Source organism: Calypte anna, chromosome 20 (assembly GCF_003957555.1).
Source record: "Calypte anna isolate BGI_N300 chromosome 20, bCalAnn1_v1.p, whole genome shotgun sequence".
NCBI lineage: Eukaryota > Metazoa > Chordata > Aves > Apodiformes > Trochilidae > Calypte > Calypte anna.
The window spans coordinates 12384676-12410565 of record NC_044265.1 but is presented as its reverse complement, the minus strand read 5'-3'; the positions used below and the strand labels follow the sequence as shown (position 1 = coordinate 12410565).

General features: G+C 48.3%; 1 protein-coding gene across 1 annotated transcript; it reads right to left on the bottom strand.

The window, feature by feature from the left end:
- Nucleotides 1-5206: 5206 nt before the first annotated feature.
- SLC17A9 (solute carrier family 17 member 9) lies at nucleotides 5207-23442 on the bottom strand. The gene is made up of 13 exons (XM_030463099.1): nucleotides 23330-23442; nucleotides 15295-15492; nucleotides 13538-13677; nucleotides 12768-12867; nucleotides 11650-11780; nucleotides 10763-10859; nucleotides 9748-9844; nucleotides 7599-7686; nucleotides 7275-7309; nucleotides 6644-6759; nucleotides 6178-6233; nucleotides 5546-5575; nucleotides 5207-5439 (listed from the first exon to the last, which is right to left on the bottom strand). The coding sequence occupies exons 1-13, from the start codon at nucleotides 23422-23424 to the stop codon at nucleotides 5276-5278; spliced, it is 1347 nt and encodes a 448-aa protein (XP_030318959.1). The 5' UTR covers nucleotides 23425-23442; the 3' UTR covers nucleotides 5207-5275.
- Nucleotides 23443-25890: the final 2448 nt, after the last annotated feature.

Below are 25890 nucleotides of genomic sequence, written 5' to 3'. Positions count from 1 at the left end.
CCATGGAAATGAGGAGGGGTTTTATTTTTTAATATTTTTTTTTTGTCCTTTGGAGCTGAAATGAAAAACGATTTCTTAGAGAATAATTAATGGCAGGGTGCCAGGGGATGGTGCCCAATGCTGTGTTTGGAAGAACAAGAGCAAGTCACCAGGACACTGCTGGTTGTACAGATCAGGGGAAAGCACTTTGGGAAAGGATTCCAGGGATCAGCTGAAGCTTTTCTGGCAGCTACTACCTCAGCAAAATCTTTATTTTTTTATTTTTAATCCTTTGCAAAAATTCTGGTGATTTGGGAACACCATTTTCCAAGTGTTTCAGCATTGCTTTAAGAGGCCAAATCCTATTACTGGCTAACAGGACTGTGGCATCCCAGCAGCTGAGACACTTTGGAAGATGTGGGTTTATGTGGGGTTTTCATCTATTTTCATGATTGGATTAAAACCCTCCCTTAACCCAGGGGTGGAGAACTGTGTGAGCAGGCAGCTACACCAGTCTGGAAACCAACTGGAGCATAAAACCCCAGTTAGGGTCCCTGGCTCATCCTGTGTCCCAAAAACCCTTGGACAGGGCATCCTGCCCCAAAACAAGGAGCCCTGAAGATCTCTCTGCTCAGAGGCACCTGCAAAAACTGCATCCCTGGAGCAATGGGATTTTGGAGAGGTTTTGGAAGAGGGGAAAAACTCTGTTTTAAAACCAAGTTGGATGTGTTGGAACTAAGACTGTTTTTCAGGTGGTTTTTTTCCTGAGGACAGTCACAGACAGACCCAGGGGAATTGTTTTGAAGCAAGAAACAAAAGAGGAATTAAAAGGGGAGAGCACTTAAAGCTGCTGGCAGCAGGAGTTTGATGCCATGGTCTGCAAGTCCCTGCCACCACCCACCCCCCAGCACCCCATTTTTAATTACAAGCAGTCCAACTGTAAAAAGCCCTTAATGAAGATCTTAATTATTGCATTAAAGCTGGAAATGGAAAATTCCTCATTACGTGCCACGCTGTAGGTCAGAGCTGCAATAAAGGGTGATATTTGGGTTGTTCCAGTCCCAGGTGCCCTTTGCAGGAGGAAGGTTTCTTTGGGGCATGTGGGGAGCTGGATGTTAGATCAGGTCTCTGCTGTGAGAGCATCTGCTTGTGGTTTCAAGGCAAAAGTAGGAGTGAGAAGTGCTCTTTGCTATTTCTTTTCTCCTCCATAGAGTGCTTTTTTCCTTTTCTTTTTCCTTTTTTTTTTCTTCTTTTTTTTTTTTTCTCTTTTTTTTCTTTTTTTTTCTTCTTTTTTCTTCTTCTTTTCTCCTTTTTTTCCCTCTTCTTTCCTTCTTTTTCTTTTTTTCTTGTTTTTTTTTTTTTCCTTCTGGGTTTTGCTTTCCATCTGCTAGAATGTATTTATTGATCCCATCTGAATGCAAACTCCAACCAAGCAGCATCCATCCAATGCTCCAGGGGCAGCTCTGGAAAACACCTCAAACAACCCAAATCCAAACTGAGCCCATCGATTCCAACCCACAGCAGGAAAATAAAATGTGCCTGGGGTTAAGCAGCCTGAAGTCCCAGATTCTCAGTCCCTTTGGCACCATCTCTGCTTGGCCAGAGGGAGATGGGATCCAGCCTGGCAGGCAGAGAAGCCCTGGAAAATTTCAGGGAAGTGGCAGAGCTCATTTAAATCTCTCAGGTTTTAACCAGCTGCAGAATAACATGAAGCAAAGGGCAGGGTTTCAGGTGGGTTTCTGGCTTCTTGGAGATTTTCAGAGCAAATTAGCTCAAGTGTGAATATCAGAGGTTGTCTGCACCTCTAGAAGAGCAGCAAAAGGAGTGGAAAAGCTGAGGATAATTTGCATTCTATTTACTTACTGTTAAATGGGTTTCACATTGCATTTTCTTTTTTTTTTTTTTCTTTTTGTAGGTTTTGTTTGTTTGGGGGGGGTTTGTGGTTTGTTTGGGCTTGGGGGTTTTTTTGGGTTTTTTTGTTTTGTGGGAGTTTTGGGGAGCTTTTTTGCTTTGTTTTTTTGTTTGCTTTGTTTTGGGTTTTGTTGGGTTTTTTTGTTTTGTTTTGTTTTGTTTTTTGGTCTATTTGTTTCTGGGTTTTGTTTTTTCCTGAGGAGAAACCCAGTGGACTCTGCAGGCCTTAAAGATATTTCCTTGCTTACACCACCCCCCCGATGAGGTTTCCAAATTCCCTTAGTTCCTGCTTCTCCTTTTAAAGTGCACTCCCAAACATTTCCTCCTCCACACCAATTCCCCAAAACTGCCAAATGAGGAGGAAAAACCCATCCTGGGTCCAGCAGGTCCTGTGGGATCCCCTACCCCACACTCCCATGGTGACAGCCACCAGCCAGGGCTGCTCCTTGGTGGGGTTGGGCTGGTCTAGATGCTCCAGATGTTCCAGCTGTGCCAACCAAACTATCCTGAGCATCCCTGCTCCCCCTGCCAGCTGTTCCAGCTGTGCCAGGACAAGGCTCAGCATCCCTCAGCTGCCCAGGAGCTGGCACATCCCAAATCTAACAGCTCCCTCTGTTGGCATCCATTCGAACAGAGGATGCAGGATGGTTGGAAATGGATTCTTATGGCTTAAAAAAAATAATAATAATCTCATTTCCTTTGTATTTTTACTCTAACAAGTGATACTGGGGCACATCTCCTGATGCTGCACTGAGCACACAGCTCAGCTGAAGGCAGCTGCTCAGTTATTCTTGCAAAATAAATGGGAAGATGCAGCTGGGTGTACACTGAGCTCTGGAATCTAAGTAAGAAAATCTCCCAGCCCAGCTACTCCCCCAGCTCCCAGGATTTCATCACATGAAATATCCTTCAGCTCTTTCTGGTCACACAACCTGGCACCTCAAAGGAAAATCAGACAGTGTGCAAATGATTTCCTGCCTTTATTTTTTAAGGTCCTTTTGTAACAAAACCCCTCGGACAGGAAGCTTTGGCAAAGGTGCTGGAATACAGAATGGTGGGGCACTGGAAAATGTCTCCAAAGAGGTATGGACACCAGGAAACCTCAGCCTCAAATGTACTTCAAATATTTAACTTCTTAGGCAGTTTAGAGAGGCAGCCCTGGATTTCCAAAGCAGCCACAACCAGTGACTTTTCTCTGATGATCTCAATCCCACTTTTCCCACTTTGCTGAGCCAAGGGGTGACCCAGTAGCCCAGTTTGACTGTGAGGGATTTAAACTCTGCCCCAAGAAATGCTGCAGCAAGCAAAGAGAACCAGAATTCACTCCTCACTTGGACACCCAGGGAGATGTTAAAACCAAAACCATCAGCCACTTTTTTTTTTTTTTCTTTTTTTCCCTATGTCACTATAGAAAAGGCCATGCAAACAACCTGCTGGGCTTTCAGGAGGAGCAGAGATGTCTGCACAGCCTCAGGCCACCTTGGCAAGCCTGCTTTAGCTTTTACTCTGTGTGCCCTCCTCATTCCATCCCACGACTTGAAGAGGAAACCCAACAGCACTGGGGTGTCCTGGCTCTGCAGCACCCCAGCCACAGGGCTGTGCCTATGGTAGCAACAAGAGGGAGAAAAAAAAACCCACAAAAGGAGGAAAAAAATAGTATTTTATCTCTCTGACCCCCAGTCAGGCCACACTGATCCTATATTCTCTTGCAAAGACATCAGGCAGCTGCATCTTTATCTCTTAATACCTCTGATTAAGTAGCTCAGCTTAGCTTAGGGCCATTAGTGTCTCTGCAATTAAAAGCCTGTCAGTATTTTCACTACAAACCCAGCTATTCAGAAACAGAACGTGGCTCCAACACACCTCCCAAGAAGAAATTTGGCCAAAACCAAAGGAGGAGCATCATTTTTTTAAGGACAACGAACCTGGACCTACAGCTTTGCTGCACGGAGAAATCCCTTGGGAAATCTGCTCCCAGATTTCAGCTGAAGTTTTCTGGTAAGGACAAGAGAAATCAAGAAGATTTTGAGGGGGCTGCAAGCAAGGGGTGGGAGAAAAAGCAGTGAATGGCTTTAAGATGAAATGTCACATTTAAAACTGAACCTACAAACTCAGAAGCTGTAGGTTGCTGGTAAATCCTTCCCTTCTGGAAATCCTGAGGGGTTTGGTGGGAGTACCCCTGAAAAAAAGCTTGCAGAATCAGGCCTCAAGTCCAGAAAATATAGAATTTGGTGCTTAAATTTAAAAATATTTATAAATAACTTAAAAGACATTCAGGCTCAGAGGTGGGTACAGCCCAGGGCTGACACGGGGAACCACAGGGCCACACGCCCTGAGCTATGGATCCCCAAGGGAGAAATTTGCTTGGTGCTTCCCACAGGGACTTTTGGGAAGGCCTCACACACCCCTTGGAGTGGAGGACACATCTGAGCAAGCAGAAAGTGTTTGGGACTGGAAATCCATAGCCCAGATCTGTTTTTCCTACACGCAGCAGATGGCAAAGGGCTCCCGGGGGGCTCCTGGGCTGCACCCCCTGTGCCAGCTCAGCCATGAGTTTGCCCATGGGGGATGGGATGGCAGAAGCTTCTCTTGGCACCTTGGAGGTGGCCAAACTTGGCTCAGGGCTGGAGAAAAGCCAGAGGGAGAGGAGGGAGCCCTTGAGCTTTGAGCAAGATGGGCTCAGGTCATCTGCTCTGCAGCCTCCAACTTGGCTCAAGAATGGGGAAGGCTGCATGGAGGCAACCTCCTGGCTCTGGGTCTGCTACAAACATCCCCCCCTGAAGGGAAGCCCTGAATTAATCCATCAATCAATCAATCAATCAATCAATCCATCCATCTCTTGCCCACCTGGCTTGTACTTGGTCGAGCAGGCTGCAAACTGAAGGCACAGGAGGGAGGGGGGAGGTCAGAGGTGCCTTTGGGGCACCAAAGGAGGTTTCTTTTGTGTGGCACAGGGGATGTGTGGCACCTGGCAGCCCAAGAGCTGGTCCCAGCCCAGCTGGTCACCTGCCCTGCAGTGACAGGACACAGAGTACAGAGGGACCTGCTCCCAGACCACTCCAAGCAAGCAGATACTTGTCCAGTAGACAGGCTGGGGCAAACTGGCCACACAGATCACATCCTCAACTGGAGATGTTGGGCTGGATGGCTCTGCAGGCCACCAGCTATGCCCTGAGCAAAAAAAAAAAAGAACTTTCAATTTCTTTTCTTCCCTGGGGTTCATCCAGACCCATAATGTACTTGGTCTCAGTATAATTATTTTTTTTCCTGCTAAACACCTTAAAAATATATCTATATATATATCTATATATTCTTTGGCACTTGTGCGACAATGACACAAAGACGTGACACTCTCCTGTCCTTCAGCTGCTGGCTGGAGTCATCCCTAGAGGTCCATGTATCCAGAGTCTGTGTCCACCCTCTGGGCCTCTCCAAACACCAGGAACACACAGAGGCCAATGCTGTTCACAGCAGCCACCAGGTTGAAAACAGTAATCCAGGAGCCAGTGGTTTCGATCAGGTATCCAGCCAGGTACACACAGACCACACCTGGGACAGGAGGGGAGAGAAGGAAATGCAAATCTGGGGCTGGATCCTGGCCAGCTGCAAGGAGAGGACTCCCAGAGGAAAGGCTGAGCTGCAGGAGGTACCTTACCTAGGAGGGCTCCACCTGTATTCCCAACACCTGTGAAGAAAGGAAAGGAATTGTGTAACCAAACCCCACGGACACGAGTGGCTTCATCCAGGCTCCCAGCTGATCCCCAGCTCATGTGCTCAGCAAAATGTCTTGCTGGTGGCTGGGACAACTGCAACTTGTCCTCATCCCCAGCCTGTGGTGCAAGGAAGGGGTTGGCAGATGGAGAGAATCCCAGAATGCCAAGGTTGGAAGGGTCCTCAAGGATCATCCAGCCCAACCTTTCCAGGTAGGAACGTGGTTTAGGTGAGATGGCTCAGCACCTTGTCAAGCTGAGTCTTAAAAGTGTCCAGGGTTGGGGAACACATTCCTGGGGAGATTATCCCAATGTCTGACTGTTCTCAGAGTAAATATTTCTTTTTCTTCTGGTGTCCAACCAGGATCTCCCCAGAAGTAACTTGTACCCATCACCCCCGTGATAAAACAGTCTCCATCCTCTTAGTACCCAAAAGAACATCTCCCCTGAGCCTTCTGAACAAACCCAGACCTCTCAACCTTTCCTTGTAGGGTTTTCCAGTGCTTTGGTCATCACTGTGATCCTTCTCTGGAGCCTCTCATGCCCCCAGCACAACCAAACCCCTCAGAATCCTTACCAAAGAGCAAGCCAGCACACGAGGGGGCCAGATCCTGCACGTTTACTGAGATGCCACTAGTGAGAAACAGAGAGGGAAATGGCACTTCTTCATCACTGGTCCAGTTATTTTGCCAAAAAAAAAAAAAGGAAGGAGCCCCAGGCAGTAACTGCTGCTGGCAGGAGGAAGGATGCTGAGAGTGAAGCAGCACAGGAGGGTACCAGGAGGAAAAGAATTCCAATCAAAGTGGTCAGAGGGGGTAAAATGCAATTCCCCTCCTACTGCATTTCTGATTCCTGCTGATTCCAGCCCTTCCCCACACACCAGAGGTTTGGTGGATCAGCTCCAACCCTGGGAGGCACCCAACTCCACCAGCCCAGCAGGGACCAACACAGGATGCTCTTGCATCCTGTGACAGACAGGACAGAGACAGCCCCCCCAGGACCCCAAAATGCTATGGGGTGAGAGCTGAGGGCACAGTGGTTACCTGTGGTTGAAGGTCTGGAGCCCAACAGAGGCAGAGGCAAACACTATTGCCTTGCAAAAACTAGATGTCTGGCCCAGGCACAAAGCAAAAATGCTGGAGACACCAGAGCCAACAACCTGGAAGAAAGGGAAAATTAAACACCATGTTTTCTGTAAGGTAGCAAGCAACTGCTTTTATGGACAAACTGTTCCCTTTTCCAATGGCAAGAGCTTGTAGGCACCAGGGGTCTTTTTTTCCCCTCTTCCCCATATCCTGCCTGTCTGTGCCAGGTCTGTCTGGAGGGATGTGATGCTGCAGGAGCAGAGAGGATACACTGCACCCCCCATTTCCAGTTCTGCTCACCCTTGTCTAGCTATTTCCTAGCATCTAAGGGAGTTATTTGGAGTGACAGCCCATGCTTGGCCTTTGCCTGTGACAGAAAAACCTCTTTGGAGCACTCACAAAGCTCTGTGCTCAATGTTCCTGGTGGCCCAGGCTCTGTTTCTTGGTCAGGGTTTTTCCTCTGGATTTAATTTCCCACCTGCCCTGACCAGCAGGCTGTCTGCCAAGCCAGAAAACCTTTCCTCTTTCCACCTACACCCACCAACCCAGCTCCATGAGAGGTCCCATCTCCCATCTGAGCTGACCTCACCTGCATGAACTTGCGAATGGTGATGGTTTTGTACCCTGGAAGAGAAAGAAAAGCTGCAGTTAAGCACAGCTCACCTTGTCAGATGGCCAAGAGACCACAGGAGAAGTGGATTTCAGATGGCCAAGATTCCATCTCCAGGTGGATACTGGGACTGAGATCAAAAGGAGCCTCAAACACATGGATGGGGTTTGGACTCTGAAGTATTTATCCCACTTCTATATCAGAATCTCATCTTGTCTATTTTCTGGGTCTTCTCCCTTCCAACAAGCCCACCACAAGATCCTCTTTCTACAAGAGCTGAGGCAAAGCCAAAAGAGCTCTTACCTTGGCTGATTAAATGATCAGACAGAAATCCACTGAACAAACTTGTTGGAATTGCAACCAGCCAGGGGACTACATTAAACACCCAACCCTAAAAGGGAGAAAAAAAAATCAAGGGAGGTTTGCTGTCAGAGCTGAGCTTGTTTGCACATAGTTTGACAGCCTGTGATATTGGTAGAAAGGGGAAAAAAACTTTTTTTGAAGCTTTTACAGTGAATTCTTGCAGGATTTCTACCTCTTTGCCCAGCAATCCCTCAGCTACACCCTGCACCATGCTGAAGTCTGTAGGGTGGCAGGGGCATCACAGGGCTAAGGCACTCAGTAGGTTTCTTGTCTTTCCCTTCTGACCCTGCATCCAGGGGAGAGGCAGAAGCTCTGTCTGCTCTGGGAAAGAGGGATTAAACGTGGCAAAGTTTGCTGTTCAGCAGAGTGATGTGAGAGAGAGCCACAGAGCCCTGGAAAGCAAGCTGTGGGTTTCACTCTGCCCACTGGGTCATTAGTAAAGCTGTCAGCAAAATTTCCAGCATCAGCTTCAACCTCATTAGCAGCCTCCCTGGGAAGCTGAGGGAACAGAGCTGGATTTTCTAATGCCAGGATTATGGGGAGCAACTTACTTGGGTTTATTTTCACTTGAGCAAGCTTGCTCCAGTTGTAATCACAGATGATTACTGCTCATTGGGATTACAGCTGCTCAGAGGCACTTTGGTGCCCAGATCCCAGGAGAAGCTGAGATCAGTGTGGGCTGGGCTTTATTTCAGCTGGTTCAACCAGCCCATCTATCCATCCACAGCCCCCTGCATCTCCCCCTTTGCTCTGTCACCATCCCTGGCCATGGCAGGGACCACCTCCTGGGGTGCAGGAGGGCTGAAAAATCTTGGGTTTAAATAATCCTGTTTCAGCTGCTCCTGGAAATCATCCCAGGCTCCAGCTGCATTTCCCAGTGCCTTTGAAACTTTGGGTCTTGGGCACTTTTGACAATGTTCCCCCTCCCACAGGGCTCGTGGGGCAATATCTCCAGTGTCTCCAAATCCACCCCAACACACCAAACCCCCCCTCATCTCATCCCTGCTGAACCAAACCCCTCCAGCACCTCCATTCCAGTGGGTGGAGGGGAAGGGAGAGGTGAAGGCACTTGCAGAAAGGGACTTTGACCAGCAGGTGACACAGGTTTCCCACACTAAGGATTATCATTCATCCTCTCAAATCAAGCATCCTCAAGCCTTGATATATGAAAATGCACCAAGTGATGAGCAGCTGCAGGAAGGCTGTGCAGAGCTTCTTACATAAGGGCACAAGGATATATAATGCTTAACAGATGGGAAATTGCTGCTACACAAGCACATTACTCGAGGTGCACAGATCTTGTCACAACAGTAGATTTGCTGGTTTAATAACATGATTTTAATAGAAATGTCAAGGATGCCATAAAGCTCCTTATGTATGTAACATGAAAAGGCTTTGGTAAGCTGCTCTGGAAATTATAAAAGCAGAGAGAGGGTGGGAAAGGTTGTCTGAGTTTCTGAGAATAAAAAAAAAAAAAGAAAAAAAAAAAGATCAAAATGCCAGCTTGCAGTGTTGAGCAATCCTGAGTATTACCAAGGTTTCTGAAACATGGGAACATCATTAGTGCTGTGGAGAGGGAGGTTTTCACCATATTTTTGAAGGGCACATTATTAATGGGAATTATTAGGACTGAGCTAAATGTGAGTTCAGTTACAAACCCTGTGAAAAGCCAGGAGTGAAGGGGTTGCTGGTCATTTGCTATGGCACGATGTCATGAGCTCTGTGCTATTTGAAAACCACCCTTCCCTCAGAAGCAAAGCAGTGTAAAAAACAAATACAACTCCCTCCTCCATGCCTGGAAGTGCCCCAGCTCTGCATCCCTAAAAAGCAACTAGAAAGCAGCCTCTCCAGGGATGCTGCCTCACATCTCCAGACATGTGCAAGGAGTAATGGCTCCTAACCCTGCAGAGAAGCCTCCTTCCTCCTCCTCTTCCTCATGGGGCCAACCCCCTCTCACCAACCCCCTCTGCCTTACTTCATCCCTCTGCCTTCATCCCTCTGCCCTCATCCCCCTCCCTAACCAAGCCCCTTCAGGCACCACCAGCGGGGAGACCGAGGGGCGATGCCCACACCTGGGAGCCCAACTTACCTTGGATTCAGGGAAAGTTTCCTTAAAGAATGTTGGCAGCCAGGAAAGGAGAGTGAAAAAAGTGCTGGCTGTGGAAAGCTGAGCGATGATGACAGCCCTGGAAATACACAGCAGGGAGGAAATAATCAGGGGTGACAGCTCACACCGGGTGGGAAAACAGGCACTCGAGTGACCCAATCTTTCAGGTCCTGGTTTGTAAATAAATCCCTCTCAGGGCTACAACTGTTTCCTGAGATTTTTCTTTTTTGATTATTCTTTTTTTTCAAAGATAACCCCTGCTTTTGCTTTGCCACTTGCAAGCTCGTTCCTCTGCTGCCCTCATTGCATGGCTCCTGATGTCAGCCCCTGGGTTCAGGAGAGGTTAACTGCACCACCACCTCTGCCAGGGCTTTTCCCACCAGTCCCTTCCAGCCCTCAGAAAGGTGTTGTTTGGGATTTTCTAAGGATTTATCACCAGATGCTCTGTGTTTATTCAAGGCAGGAAGGGGTTTGCTGCCCTACAGCTTCATTGCCCTCCTCCCAGTCTTTAAATGGCCCTTTGGGAATGGGCTTGGATGAGCTTCAGAACCCAGTGAAGCCACCCCGAAAAAGAAATGACAATTAAAGAGGTGTTTTGGCAGCAAGGAGAACACAGCCTGTGCCACCCAGTGCCCCTGAGCAGCACTTCTTAGGAACCCAGGATCAGCAGCATTTCTAATGAGACTGGTGGAGAATATAACTCAGGAGAAGCACATCCTGGACACAGGGAATAGTGAGAAACAGAGGAAGATTTTCCAGTAACATCCAGTCCTGGCAATTCCTCTAGGCAGAACACAAACTGCTTTTTATCAAGCTTACCTTTTGAGTTCCTTATTTATACAGAAGGGGTTAGAAAACCTGGCATGCTTCCCAAATACATAAATACGTGGGCAAAACACACAGAGGCAGAAGAAATAATCAGAGAGAGGAGAAGATGCCCTTGGGAGGAGGGTGCTCCCCAGCCCCACTGATGCTCAAGGCCACCCCAGCTGCTTACCATATCGGTGCCTTCTTAAACAGCTGCTTCCAGGGAACTTTGGTCTGCTTGGATATGGAGAGGCCTCTCATTAAATAGTCTATGGGGATGATGAGTTCTGCAGGGGAGAAAGCAGGAAAAGGAATGCTCTGATCAGGAATTTTCCATGCAGCTGGAAGCCTGCTACACCACTGCCTTTAATCGCTTTCTATCTTGTTTTGGTTTTGGCTATCCCAGCACTGAATGCTCATGGAAACACCTCGTTATGTTGACCCACATTTTTTTCCACTGCACCCACACATTTCCTCCACCACCCTTTTCTTACAGCTCTTGTTATGACTCAACAAAAATCCCCCAGGCAGGGACCAGCTTTGGATTTTGTGCATTACCAGGCACACACCAGGCTCCCCAAGGGCTGAGCTCCTCCAAACCAGACTCAAACTGCTGTAGCCAGGTGTAACATCTTCCCCATTAGTCAAATTACACCCAGACAGTTATTTGGGAAGAGATATTCAGGATTAACTCATTTTTAAAAGCTCTATGTGTGGATGCTCACAGTTTGGAGTAAGTATCTCGCCCTGCTTGAGCTTAATCCACTTTGAGGATCAAGTTTGGTGTTTTCACTGGTGCTTAAGAGGAGTGAGGAGTCAGATGAGGCTCTCAAGGGCAACATAATCCAGTGTGGGACTGGAAATAGGAAACCAGCTCAAAACATGAGCTCAAAGCCTTGTTTCTGGGTCCAGCATCTTGGCTGGGACACAGAGTGTATTATGGAGCCAAGTGAACTAAAATGTTTTCGTGGAAAAGCAGAGAGGATTTTGGAAACACAGAGGATTTCTAGAAAATAGCAGAGGTCCCCCTGGGGTCCTGCAGCCAGAAGAGGGGTGGCAGCCTGAGGCTGAACTGACCTTTCTCACTCAGGAGGTACTTGCAGGTGCAGTAAACCCAGAGCAAAGTGAGCAATCCAGAGAAGTAGAACACACTCTCCCAGCCATACCAGTCCAGGAGGAGAGATCCTGCCCCACCAATCACCAGTGTCCTGCAAGGAAAACCACAGGGCTGGCTACAGGCATCTGGACTGCACCCATCAGTGGGAGATGCTCCCTGGGATGGAAGCTTTGGGTCACTGAATGCACTTAAAAGAGCTGTCAGATGCTGCTCCATCATCTCCCAACCCTGCAACTTGCCAGCTTCTCAATGTGGCATCTCAGCATCCTCAGCCAGGCAGGAGAAATCCCTAAGACACCCCATTTCCACCTGCCCTGCATTGAAACGTGCTCCTGAGGGAAAGAAAATGAGGAGAAACCACTAAGGGACCCCATTTCCACCTGCCCTGCATTGAAACGTGCTCCTGAGGGAAAGAAAATGAGGAGAAACCACTAAGGGACCCCATTTCCACCTGCCCTGCATTGAAAAGTGCTCCTGAGGGAAAGAAAATGAGGAGAAACCACTAAGGGACCTCACTCCCACCTGCCCTGCACTGAAATGTGCTCCTCAGGGGAAGAAAATCAGGTTGCTGGTGTGCAGGAAGTCTCTCAGACTGTTTAAATCAACCAAAGAAATAAGTCCACTGGAAAAGTCAGTGATTAAATGCATTAATATTTCTATTTGGCTTTTAGGCAACCCTTTCCTTGGGAAAGGAAATTCTCATGGAGATTAGCAGGCATGGGGAAGTTTTATCCTCCCCATCTATCAGAGAGGACAGGTGACCACTCCCAGTCTGAACCTTGCTCTTCTTACTGGAGCAGGCTGGTCCCCACAGTAATTAAATGCTGCAAACACTCTTCAAAGTCTGGTTTGGAAAAAAAAAAAAAAAAAAGAGGAAAAAAACCCTCCAAACATAAATCCTTGAAATCCTTGACAGCAACTGCCTGAGGCTTCCTCAGCTGCAGCTGGGATGCTCAGGGCCCCAGGAATCCTCATGTACTTGGGGCTGGGAGTTTTGCCTCCAACTGTTTAATGGCATTTCATCACCCAGTGTCCAGAGACTGTCACTTGCTGCTCAATTTACTGTTTCTGAACTTACCCAAACTGTGAGCCAGTGCCCACTGTGCTGTAGGTGAAGGATCTCTCACTTTCCCGGACTTTCTGGGACAGGAGGCTGGCCAGGGATGGGAAATACACCCCTAGGAAAAAAAAACCAAACAAAAACCAGGAGCAAGGCAGGGAGCAGTCAGGCTCCTGTGCCCTCCAGAGTAAATCAAAAGCCACCTTCAAAGATCCAGCAGGAGCTGAATGCTGAGATGAAGCACCAAGACCTTTGGTGAATTCCAACTGTTTTATATAAAATAAAAATAAGTGAATCCATTGCCATGGAAGGTTTGTTTGTGCTTTCCCTGTGCTCCTGTCCCCCCATCACCACAGCCATGGTAAATCCATCAGAGCCAAATGACTTCTCCCAATGGTTTCCCAGTTCTGCAGCTTGGCATGAGGAAAGGGAAATCATCCCAAATGATCCAAGAAAGTTTAGGGAAGGACCAGTTTTCCCTATGTGCTTTGAAGGAGTTTCAAAATGCAGAAAATCAAAGATTTTTATATATGGAAAATCAAACAGTGATGATTTCAGAAGCCACAGCCTATGGCTGGCAGAGAGGGTCCTCCAGGGGAATGATCTGTCAGCAACTTTATGGAGAAATGTCACTTTTTTTTTTTTTTTCCCATGGAAGCTCTGGATGCAGAGGCAGTTTTGAGGCAGAAGATTCATGCACTGCAACCCCACAGGATTTCCATCTGAATTTATGGCACCTGGGCTCCCCATGCAAGGAAACCCCAGGAGCTGAAGGACAAGGGTCTCACCTTGCAGCAGCCCCATGAAGAACCTGGAGGAAGCCATAAAAACCAGGTGGGCAGAAGTGATGTGGGTGAGCAGAGGGGTGAGGATGGTGAGGAACCCCCAGGCTGATGCTGAGAGGAGAAGGACCTTCTCACCTCCTACTCTGGAAGACAGAAACCCCACGTAAACAAAACCAAGGGGAAGGTTAAAAGGGCAAAGTCCCTCCAGACAAGATTCAAGTGCTCTTCCCTGTTCTGCCTGTTTTTAAGAGCCACCTTGCAAGCAAACCTGTTCTGTTACAAATGCTTTTTGGGGAGCAGCTCTGATCTCCTCTCTTCCCACCTCCAGCTCCCCACTGAGCTGCTGGCCACCAGCATTGTCCCCAATGGGACAGTGGCCACCAGCACCACCCATCCCCTTCCAGCACCCACCAGCCCCAGGGGCTGATGCCCTGAGAGAGGGGAAGCCCAAGCTGCTGTCTCCCTTCTGCTTTCCTTATCCAGTGCCAGTGTTTTCTCTCCCATCTGCTCTTCTGCATCAGCTCTGCCTGTTCACACGTGGGGTTTTGCAAGGATTTGCTTGCAAATGATTAAGGCACCTAATTAAATAGCACAGTTCACTGCATGGATAATGTGCTCCTTCCAGGCATGAGTTCCTCACAAAAGGTTCCCCAGGAAAGCCCTCCTCTAACTAACAACAGGATGGCTCCAGCAGGTCATTTCTTAAATCTTTCATTACAGCTGACTGGGGAAGTTGTTTTGTAATTGATCTGATAAAATGGAGACACTTGGGAGTCTTTTTCCAAACGTGATGGAGTTTTGCTTCTGAAAAGATTGTGTGAGGATACAGGGTGGAAAAGCTGGTGGGGCTGAAGATGAAGTTAAGCTTTGCAGATAAAACAGGAGAAAAAGCTGTGTGCCTCACAAAAAGGAAAATATTTCCTTCTTGTGGTTAGTGACTGCAGCTACAAACCCTTGCAAATGGCTGCCCAGCACCAGTGGGCTGGAACTGGTGGTTAATGGACAAATAACACTCCCAGTATGCAAAGAGCATCAGCATTTAGCACTTTTCTGCACTTTGCACCTGCTGTTTCCTCCATCAGCTTAACGATTAAGCTTGTGGGTTTGCTTTTTTGATTCCAGTTGCTGAGCTAGTGCTAAAAACAACCTCCACCAGAAAAAAACCAACATGCTGGTAGAAAAGTGCTCTTCATTCTTTCTAAGTGAAAAAAAAAAACAAACTCTTGGGTCTAAGTATCCCTTAGGATTCCTGGAGTCAGTGCTGGCAGCTGCTATACCGGAGCTGTGGAGCAGCAAGGATGGTGCTGACACTTTGCTGGGGATTTTGCTCATGCAAAGTCCTTCAGTGAACGCTGCCCTACAAGCAGAGCACTTGGACAGAGAAAATTACATGTGTCCTTTCTAAATCAGAGCTACAGAGCCTGAGGGAAGCTGATGGAGAGGCTGCAAGTGCTTCCAGAGCAACCTGGAATGCTGCAGCTTCTCCACACAGCCACGCTTCCCCCTGTGGGGTTCACACCACACGTGGCCGTGGCACTTGTGGACATGGTTTGGTTGGCACGGTGGTGGTGGGCTGATTTTTGGACTTGATGATCTTAGAGGTCTTCTCCAACCTTAAGAATTCCAAGACTCCCACCCCACCAACTGTCCCAGGGACAATTTCACAGCCACTCGGGATGGGAACTGGAAGGTCAGAACCGAGCCAGACATCCCAGAAAAAAGCCCAAGCAGAGGAAAACCATGAGGATAATTTCCAGTACTGATCACTGATGTGTCCCCCGATGATCTGTGTCAAGCAGTAGCCCCAGAAGAAGCTGCTGAGCACTACCCCAGACTGCTTCTTGTCCCAGCTGAAGTGGGTGCTGAGGGCGACGGCGCAGATGGGGACGGTGACCCGGGCACAGTACAGCAGGCATGTCCCCAACAGCAGCATCACAGTCCAGACACGGGATTCAGGCCTGCAAGGATGGAGAAGAAGATGAGGGAAGGGCAATGGAATGGTCTGCCTGGTAGCTCCATGTACACTGAGGACTTACTGGTCAGACTGGTTTGCTTGCAAGCCCGTGGCACCCTGTTCCTGACACACCCGTGACTGATGCTGACTTCCACCCCAAATATTATTTGACCCCAGCAGCAAAACAATGCTGGATGTCCCTGGGCTAGAGGTGGAACAGGATGCTGGGACACTGCTGACTGCAAATCAAGGGGAAAGCAGGGGGAGAACCTCATATGTTTGATTTTTGGGTTTGTTTTTTTCTTCCCCAAACAAAAGCTTTGTAAACTGTTCTTTAAAAGATAAGGGTAACAAAGGAAAGGTCAGTGCAGGGGGTTGGACACATTTGCATGAGACACTGTCTTGGGAGCAGAGGTTTGTTCTTTGGAATCCTTACCCATTCTCCAGGGGAGGTTGGGGTTTGGTGTTGCCTCTCAGAAGCAGAAGGAAGGTGGAGGAATTAGTGCCAGGTAAGAATAGCCCAGAGAGAGGAGCAAGATAACTGAGCTTGGCTTGATAAAAAGTTTAAGATTATTGTATTAATAATAATAATAAATAACAGAACGTGCTCAGGCTGGGTGTATGAATACTCAGCCCCAAGAAAAGTCTTCTTGCAGAAGAGGCAGGATGGAAACACCTGGGAGAGCAGCCTTCTCCAAGTCAGCCCTGAGTTTCTGGAGCTGAGACCCACACTTGCTGCAAACCTCAAGCCCAGGTGAAGGTCACCTCCTCTTTACCTTCCCCAGCCCTGCTAACACCAGTCCCCTTTTGCCCACGAATTAGGGAGCTAAAAGCTTAGGATGAACACCCACTCTTTGTATTATTTGCATCTGGTTATTTCTATGCTGAGAGCAAAAAGCCCTGAGCAAAGAGCTCCCTGCTCCAGGGATAACCATGGAATTGATTGTCCCAGGGCATCAACCTCTGTGCTTTCCACCTGGCTGAACACCCTCACCTTCTGTGTGGGAAACAAACCCAGGTCACTTTTTAGATTGAAATGAGCATTTATTTCCCTGTCCTGGAATGATGATAAATGGAGGTTAATTCCACACAGCCCAGGACCAGTTCTGAACGTGTCAAATGGGCCGTCACGGGGGGAGGGAAAGGAACAATGAGAAGGGAAGCACACCAGGCAACTCTGCTGGCTGGAGGTGGATTTATTGCCTTTTCCCAACAAGGCAGATAAGCACCTCACCTCTGGCAGGAGGAACTGGAAGTGTTTCAGGTGGCACTTGGAAGGTTGGAACCCTTGCTGCTCTCCAAAATAACAGAGGAAGCAGCAAACCCCACCTGTAATGTCCCAACCAGCTGAGACCTTCTCCCAGCCCCTCCTGGTCTCTGCAGAGACCACATCTAAGTTTGCTGCACAACTAAAAGGGATTTGTTTAGTGACCACCTGCCCCAGCAGCTCCAGGAGCAGCAATTTCACTGCAATTGCTGCTGCCAAACAGGGTGAAACCACAAGCTCCCTGATACCAAAGGGCTGGGGCAGAGCAAGCCCAGGACAGGAGGTTTGGGGTATAAATCCCCCATCAGAAGCAGAGGGGTAACCAGTGATGAGATTGGGAGGTGTTAGGAGACCCCTCAAGGTGGTCCAGGACCAGATGCAATGCAGGTGCTAAAAACCAACTGGTATCTGCCCAACCAGGGCTTCTGGAGCTGCAGGAATGGGATGTTGCCAAGCCAGGGTCATGAGTTCTCAGCTCTTATCAGCACAGCACTGAGTAATTTAAGCTTCTGAGCTGGCAACAATGGAGGTGACCAAGTAAAACACAGCAGCCTGCTCTGTGTGTAGGCATTTCCTATCATTCAGCTGCCAAGACAGCTTTTGAAGTGGTGCTTTTTCCCCCTGCAGCAAAGTGAGACCTTTCTGAACTTCCCTGGCCATCTGCAGCAGGATGGGCTCAGCACAGCAGCATCCGAATGGGATCTGAGCTCAGGGATTCCTGCTTGACCTTAAACCCTTTGTGGCTGTGCAAGGGGTAAGATGAAAAGAAAAAGAGCTGTGCAGCTCATCTGCTCTTTCCTCCTCTTCTCTTTCCAATATTGCTGAGGTCTGGTCCCTCCAGCAGGTGTTTGGAGTGAGGAAAAGCAAAAGCCCATTCAGCACAGTGCTTTTGACAAAACTCCAGTGAATTCTTTTCTCTTGATTTTCATTCTTTTCCAAAAGCTCTGAATAAGTCTCTGGGTATATGACATGGTCTCCATGCTCCCTTTGATCCATTCTATACATTTATATTCTTTTCCTAGATGGTTAAATGCACCAGGAGAGACTTATCCTCAAAATCAAAACAAGGGACTTATCCTAAAAGTCAAGAGGGCTTCAGACAACCACTTGCTCCATAAGTAACATATCCATCTAGGAAAATCCACTCAAATAATATGAATGGTAAATGTAATCCCTGGCTGCCCACACCTACCTGAAAGCTCAGTGAGAATTATTTCTCTGCAAGGCCAATGCTGTGCTTGCATCAGAGGAAAGAGCTTTGTTAAATGCATTTGCTCCTAATTATAGTTATCAGAGAGGCTGCTGATGAGTCAATGCTCTGCTCAGTGCAAAACAACAACAGCAAAGGTTACAGGAGAAACCTTGGCCAGCACAAAGGGGGAAAATTAAAACTCTCCTTCAAAAACTAAGGAATAAGGACAAATCAAACACCAGTTTTTGTAGGGAACATCAGCCATTAACAAATTCAATTTAATGGATTCCCTGATGAAGGTGGCAGAGGTAATCAGTGCTGGAGATAACCAAACTGAGGCAGAGTAAAGCACACCTAAACCTAAGGAAGTCACAGCCCTGGTGTCCTGGTGGCAGTGCCTGTCTCACCAGACCATGGCATCTCCCCAAGCCCCTTGGCTGGTCCTGGCCAAGCCCTGACTGCAGGAGGAAGGAACCTCCAGGGTAAAAACCTCCCTGAGAGGTGGCAGCCACCTCCAAACCATTGGCTGAGAACCACCAGAGCTTGTCTGGAGCCACCTAATTGACTTAATTGGGTGCCATGGGATGGGTGCTGGCTGCCCAGCCTCTGCTCTCCTGACTTGCCATGGTGTGTCCCCTGCCACCAGGACCCTCTTCACGCAGGGGCAGCCATGCAGCTTGAAAACACTTCCCTTTTTCACAAACCTCCACTCCCCACCCAGACAGCCTCTATATAATTAACACAAGCCCTAATGACTCCTCTGGGCCCAGCACCAGCCCTGTATTTGAGCAGCCCTGCCTGGTGGCCCTTGGTTCTCCTCCTCCAAACGCAGCTCCAGGCACTGGGTGATCCCAGCTTTGCTCCAAAGAATCACAGCTTTGCTTCCCCTGGGACCTGTTTCCCACTAAACAAGTCCTCCACCCAGGGCTGAGGTTGATTTTCCAAGGATGCCTGAGAGCCTCAAAGGGACAAAACTCAACCTGAGCTGTCCCGTGGTGGCTGGGGAGGCAGCAGCACAGGGTATCTTTATTTGCAGTGTGTTTTCCTGCTGGAGGAATTTCTCCAGTGGATGCCACAGAGCAAATATTTATTCAACTTTATTTCTCTTGACATGCCTCCCTCCTTTTCCCCCCCCCCCCCAGGCCTGTTTGTCTGCAGACACTGCAGGTCACTGTTCCCATGGATGTGCTGGAGCTCAGGCAGGTGACAGCAGTGTCCCCTTCGAGGCACAAGTCTGGACCCTCAGGTATTTTCAGGTGGTGAGAGAGCTGTCTTAGACAGCAAGACTACAAGCAGTCTGTGCCAGAAACTGCTCTTGGCCAGAAGCCATATCTGAGGTTTTATGGGTGTTTTCCATGACTGGGATTGGAAGCAGGAGGAGAACGAGGGGCTGCAAGTCCTGATTGCCATCAGGGCTGCCCCACGGCCAAGGTGGGCACAGGTATCAGCAGTGAGGCACCCCAACCACGCCCAGGGCATCTCTACCTCAGCTCATTCCTGTAAAAAGAGGATAAAAAGAGCTCTGTGGGAGATGCATGGAGGATCCATCAGCCAGAGCCACCTCCAGTGCCCCCCAGCATCCCCACTCATCCCATCTGCCAGCACTGGACACTCCCCCATCCCTGCAAAAAACCTCAGGGCAGGGTGGAAATGAGACCCTGTGATGGCACCAAGTTCCCAGCCCTGCTGGAGGGCCACCAGCTCTAAACCAAGGGCCACCAACAACCCAAGCACAAGGCCACCTCCCAGGAGAACATCCCCAGCTGGTGCCTGTGGTCCTCCCCTGCACCTTGTCACCTGCTACACCTCAGCCTGGGGACATTTCCCTCCTTGTCACCCATTGGTGAGCATCCCCCTTCAGAAACCTCTTTTCTATCCTAGCAACCCATGGCTTTTATTTACAACAATCTCCAGCACAACCACAGTCTGACTGACCTGGCAGCAGACACTCCTGGGCCAGGAGATAATACCCAGGTAGTTATTTTTAACCCAGTCTGAGAGTCCTCTTGCTTCCCTCTCTCTCTCTCTGCTTCTCTCAATCACAATTTCTCCTTCCCTTGGACATCACACCCTTGTCAAGAGGGAAGTTTGGGTTTCCCTCTCCCCTCCTCAAGTTGATTTTGTCGTGTTGCAAACCAGCTCCAAGCTAATGATTTGGAGCTTTGGGGTTTAGAGTTAGGGCTTTGGGGTTTTTTTTAATCCATCGTTTAACAGGAGAGCAGCAAAGAGGACACAGGGTTGGGTTTTTTTCCTGGAAAAGCTGCTGGTTTCCTGCCCACCTCCTGTGCACAAACTCCTTAAAAAGCCACGGATAGAGACAAAGTGGTGTTCAGCAAGTGTGGCTCTGGGTTTATTCCCTCTCTTCCCTCCTTGCTTTCAGCAAAAGCAAAGATGAAATCCAATTTCAGCAGCTGGCATGAGCTGGAAATAGTGGATAAGTCCAGCTGGAGGCAGTGGGAAAATGCAATAATGAAGCACATGAGGGCTTTGGACACTTCTCCAAGAGCATCCGTGGATCAGCCAGGAACAAAACCTGTGTCTGCCTTATATTTTCTGTGTGAAAAAAGCTCTCAGCAAGGGCATGATTAAAACCAGGGTGAGGAACTTGTACAATAAAATAAAAATTAAAAAAAATAATAATAAAAAAGAGGCAACTAAAGCTGCAAGATTGTGTTGACAAAGGATGAGGGCAGAGAACTCAGAACAACAACGTGACCAACGTGACCCTTGGCTCTGGGCAGAGCATGGTCAGGAGGCTGGAGAGCAGCTTGTGGCCAGTCCTGCAGCTCCTTTTATCTCTGGAGCTTAATGAAACTGCTATAATATTCCTTTGTCTTCAGGTGTAGCCAGAGGCTGGGAAATGCAGAGTGATTTCGGGAGTCAGTTGCTTCCCAAGACACACCAACTTTTCCATGTTGTATTTATCTCCTGGAGGCACCATCCAAAATGTGTTCCCCAAGCCTACTGCTGGATCTGGCTGTGGCTTTGGGTGCAATCTTCAGCAAGAGATTTCATTTCTCAGCCCTTAGGTCTTCCTCCAGTTAAACCAGAGATGCTAAAGCACTGCTACCTCCTGAGGAGTCCTGCTCTGGCATGGTAACATCTCCATTAAAAAAGAAAAAAAAAAAAAAAAGTGGTATCTAAACGTCCAGATGTGCTGCATAAACATGAGGGTTTTTTCAAGCCCAAAACAGAAATTTCTCTTGGAAGATGAAGAGGAGATGTGTGATAACAGAGCCTTTGGAAACGTGCAGAACAATCTAGGGAGAGCAGCTGGAGAAGCAGGATAAAATGTAGGGAAAGAGTGGAAGAGGAAGGAAAAGCCAGCTGGGAAAAGGGAGGACAAAAGAAGAAGTGTCACGAACAAAGATGGGAAAATAAAGCTGCCAAGATAAACCTTTATCTCTCCTCTTACTGACATGCAGATGGATCTTGGATGGCTGCCTGACATGTCTTTTGTTGGAACATGAAAGGAACACTCATGTCACTTCCCTCACCTGATAAATCCTTGCCTCCATGGCAATAACTCATTACTTGGAAATGGAGAGAGCTCTTCATTTCCATATCTGTTCAAAAACTGGCTACCCAACTGTCTTCAAACCATCCAGGCAGGGATTTTATACAACTTGTCCAACCTGCAGATCACTGCCCCCTTCCCACCCTCCACCTGCCCCATTTCCTTTGGACCATAAAACATCCATAAAGGCTGCAACCACCTGTGTGTGTCTACATCAAACAGCAGGGATGTGAGCTCAGCTTCTGTGAATTACAGTCATATAGATAACTATCTGATGGGAGTTAGGGTTTTCCTGCTGCTCCTTAGCTTTAACTGGATTTTTTTTGGATTACTGGCAGCACTTGAGCTGGTCAGAATCACCTCAAAATATGTCTGTCTGGAGCAACAGGCTGGCTTCACCAACAGGCTCCTTCCTTTCAGAGAGTGTCATTGATTGCATTTTTGGAAGGGATCTGGGAAACTGCAGGGTTTGTTCTAGCCAAGCTTATTAATTTTTTTTCTAGGAGAAAAAGATCTAAGTGGAAACTCCTTCATGAAAACTCAGCACTGGGTTGGCTCTTCATCTCACCCCATTCCCACTCCACACAGATTCAGGGAAAAGTTAAAAAGGGGGAGACAAGGAGAAGGGATTTTTCTAAGTGCTTTTGGGAGAAAGAAACTTCCAATTTAAAGCAACCCTGATGCCAAAGGTCTGCTTTTGAGACTCACCCCTTGCTCTTGAGTTGAGAATGGGTTTGATCAGACTCCTGGAGCTCTCTGCCTGCAGGAAAAGTCTCCCTTGGGATGGCAGCTTCGAGCTGCAGGTTAGGACTGGCTGTCAAGAAGGGGAATTGATGACAGGAACCCATTGATGGCAAACCTCAGCTTACCCAGTGGCTGGATGGGACAATTCCACCCCTTGGCCACACGTTCCTCTGCATTGGTACTCATGTCCCTGTCACCTGTCCCCGGAGTCACACCAGACTCTGGTGGCAGAGTTAAAGCAAAGGAAATATAAAGCACAGGAGCAACACGGTGAAGCCCAGGGAATCCTGGTTTGGAGAAGCCTCTGCCCATCCCTTCCAGCTGAAGTCCAGGCACTTCAGAACCATCATCTCACCCAGGTTCAGCTGGGAGGAGGCAGATCCTGGGCAGGAGGTGCTGGGGAGCCCCGGATATCCCTCCTGGGTATCCCTGCTCCATAGCCTCTGCTCCAAACACAGGAACATCCCACATTTTCCTGTGTTCCTGCTGTTAAAAGCACTGAGTTCGGGCTTAATAGTATTTTAAAGTATTATAATGACTTAACTTGATGAACAGTTCGTGCTGGCTAGCTGCTGCCCAGCTTCTTTTCCAGACTTTATCTTAATTAATTACTATCACCAATACAAACAGCCCTGCTGGAATACTTCGATAAGAACCTCACGGTGGTTTCAAAGGTTTGAATAACTGACTACAGGCCAAAAAAAAAGCAGCTCAAGAGACTTTTCCCCCCCGTGTTTCCTTATCCTCCACTTTTTCTCTAACCTCTCCATCGGAGCCGGGTGGAGCGAGGCAGCTGGGACCGCCCAGGGCGGTGGGACCGGGTCCCCCCCGGTCCCGGGAAGCGGAGGCTCTCGGACCGGCAGCATCCTGGGGAGCAGTCCCCGGTACCTCCCGGAACCGCCTCTCCGGGGACCTGCCCGACCCCTCCATCCCTCAGCTCCATCTTTTCCATCCCGGTAACAGAGGTGGCCTCCAGATGAGCTCGCCCGGGGCTTGTGGGGATGGTCCCAGAGCTGGGAAATGAACGGCTGGATGGATGCCTGGGAAATAGGGGGGGGGTATCCCGGGCAAAACAGGAGAGCTGCTTTCCAGGGAGGAAAAGGAGGGGTGTCCAGCCTTACCTGGACCAGTACGGGTCCCCAGCGCCATCCCGCCTCATGCCGCCGTGCTGGGAGCCGCAGACCGGCACATTCCTGCCGCCGGCACCCGCGGCCATGCGGGCAGCGCCTTCCGCCTCCTGCACATCGCGGCAGCCCCGGCTCCCGGCTCCCTCCTCCCTCCTCCTCCTCCTCCTCCTCCCTCCCCTTCGCCGAGCCACGGCCACGTGTCAGCACCTCCCGTCACCCCCCCTCTGACACCCGGCCACCCCCCGGTGTCCCCTCCCAGAACCTTGGAGAGAAAAGCTGGTTGTTTTCTCCATCCGTCGCACTCAAATTTATGTTTAGGGTGGTTATTTTTTTTATTATTATTATTATTGATTTTTCTCGACCGCCGGTAAATAGTCCCCCCCACACCCGCAAAAACTGAGCGGGGTCGAAACTGGGTCTGTTCTCTCCCCTGGGAAGTTCAACATTGTGTCCTGTGGGTGAGACAGCTCCTGCTCCTCCAGCTTTCATGGGCTTGCTGGCAAAAAATATCTGTCTTTGCTTTTTAAGGATTAAACTGGGCTGTGATGCTCCCGTCCAGAGAATTTAAGAAAAAAAGAAAAAGGAAAGGAAAAGGGAAGGGAAAAGAAAAGAAAAAAGGAAAGGAAAGGAAAGGAAAGGAAAGGAAAGGAAAGGAAAGGAAAGGAAAGGAAAGGAAAGGAAAGGAAAGGAGAAAAGGAAAAAGAAAAAGAAAAGGAAAACCAGTATTATCCCAGCTTAAGTGTGTTGGATGGAGCTGTTGCCTTGGTGTAAATATCAGAGAGATAATCCTCGATGGAAACAGACAATTAAAATCCAAAGGAGAGGACTGGTGACTCACTTGAGGAATCTGAGTGAGCAGGCAGAGGAGCTTTTTGTTAGAACCTCGTTGAAGTGATTCTGGGACTGCTGACAGCTCGGCTGCAGGCACAGCAACACTGCAGCTCAGAGGATGGAGAAGCTCCTGGTCAGTCAGATGTGGCCCTTGGGAAAGGTACAGGAGCTGCCCCAAAAAAACAGATGCAGGGCAAGCACCTCCTGCAGCCAGCTACCTGTAGAATGCTCATGAAAACGAAGCCTGAAGCAGAGCAGTTTCAGTTAACTCTGCCATTCTCCTGCCAGGAATACTTTGCAGCTCCCTGGAGGTCTGTTAGCTCCTTAAATCAAGAGGGGAAGCACTGCTATGGAGCAGAACCTTAGAGTGAAGTAGCAAAAGGTTCTTCTCACGCCACAGAGATAACCTCAGGAGAGGGTCTTGAGGGCTGACAAAAGCAAAACTCAGATTTTATCCTTTTCCTCAGTATTTCCTCCTTAGAGGAGAGATCACCCCCAGCAGGCCAGTGGCTTGGTCACACCTGGTTACACAGACTGCTACCAACAGGGAATACAAACCATGCACCAAGCTCTGGTACAAGTGCAAACTGAGTGGAACCATGTGTAGAAACCACAGAGCTTTGCCTTCATCCAGTTGTAGGTTTTCCTTCCTTTATTTGGGCTGGAAACTATAAAGAAAATATTTTTATTCACTCTGCCACAGTGTCTCTTTCCAGAAGAGGGAGCCAAGCCATGCAGCCAAAACCCCAAATCATTGTTCAGTTGATGTGGGGTGTATATAAACTGGTTTTACTTTATTAAATCGTTTTTTTAAGTAGCATATATTTGTTTAGAGTTAATTTGAGGCAGGAGGAGATGAGTGCTGATGTAACTACAGGAAGTTAAATTCACGTAGCAAGCTCAGAAAAGAAGGGAGGAGGTCTTGGGCATGGTGAAGTAATCACAGGATCAGAAAACTTTAACTCATACCCCTGTTTGATTTAACACCATGGAAAATTTCACTGCTGTGGGATACAAGCACTGAAACACTGGCTCCCAACTTGCTAAGATGATGATGCAATTTGGGAATTGAGCACATCACACAAAGTTTTATTTGTTGTACTCTTCCAGGTCCTCTCCTTGTACCTCTCAGCATCCCCTCCTCAATGAATAACTTCTTTGACTAATTCACCTCTCAGGGAAGAAGCAAGTTTCACTGTCAAAAATAGCTGCAGTTAAAAAAAATGTGGTTGTGAGCATAACATCCATCACATGCACAGAAGTTTAAAGAGTAAAAACACATTGTTCATTTTATTTCTGTGTAATTTCCTCGGAGCAACCCTCCCACCAAGCTGATTAAACAGCAAATGGAATCAGCTCAGAACACAGGTCCTGACTGAAGAAAATAATCTTACACAAGGACAGAGTCTCCTTGAGTTTTTCCTGTGTTCTGCTTGATCTGTCGACAGATTAAATTAAATTAAAGATTATTGGGTTAATATTTGAAGTAACATTTACTATCACTTCATCCAGACAAGGATTTTACAAAGCACAGATCAAGACCAGATCCTGAAGGGGTGTGAAAGGAGAAATGGGTGCACACATTTATAAAGGGCAATTGACTCCCCAAAAAAACCTCTGCTGTGGCTTGAAAGCTCCATGCTCATCAAGAGCAGTTTCAAGCCAACTTATCCACAGTCTGAAGAAAATGCATGTGGTTTCTTGGGCTAAATACTGGAACTTTG

What these genes read in the sequence shown, in the direction of transcription:
- SLC17A9 (XM_030463099.1), bottom strand. Translation starts at nt 23,424, where the DNA reads ATGGCCGCGGGTGCCGGCGGCAGGAATGTGCCGGTCTGCGGCTCCCAG. An exon ending in CTTCATGGGGCTGCTGCAAG is followed by an intron (nt 12,868 to 13,537) that starts GTGAGACCCTTG and finishes TTTTTTTCCTAG; the next exon opens with GGGTGTATTTCCCATCCCTG. An exon ending in CCATTCGCAAGTTCATGCAG is followed by an intron (nt 6,760 to 7,274) that starts GTGAGGTCAGCT and finishes CCTTTCTTCCAG; the next exon opens with GTTGTTGGCTCTGGTGTCTC.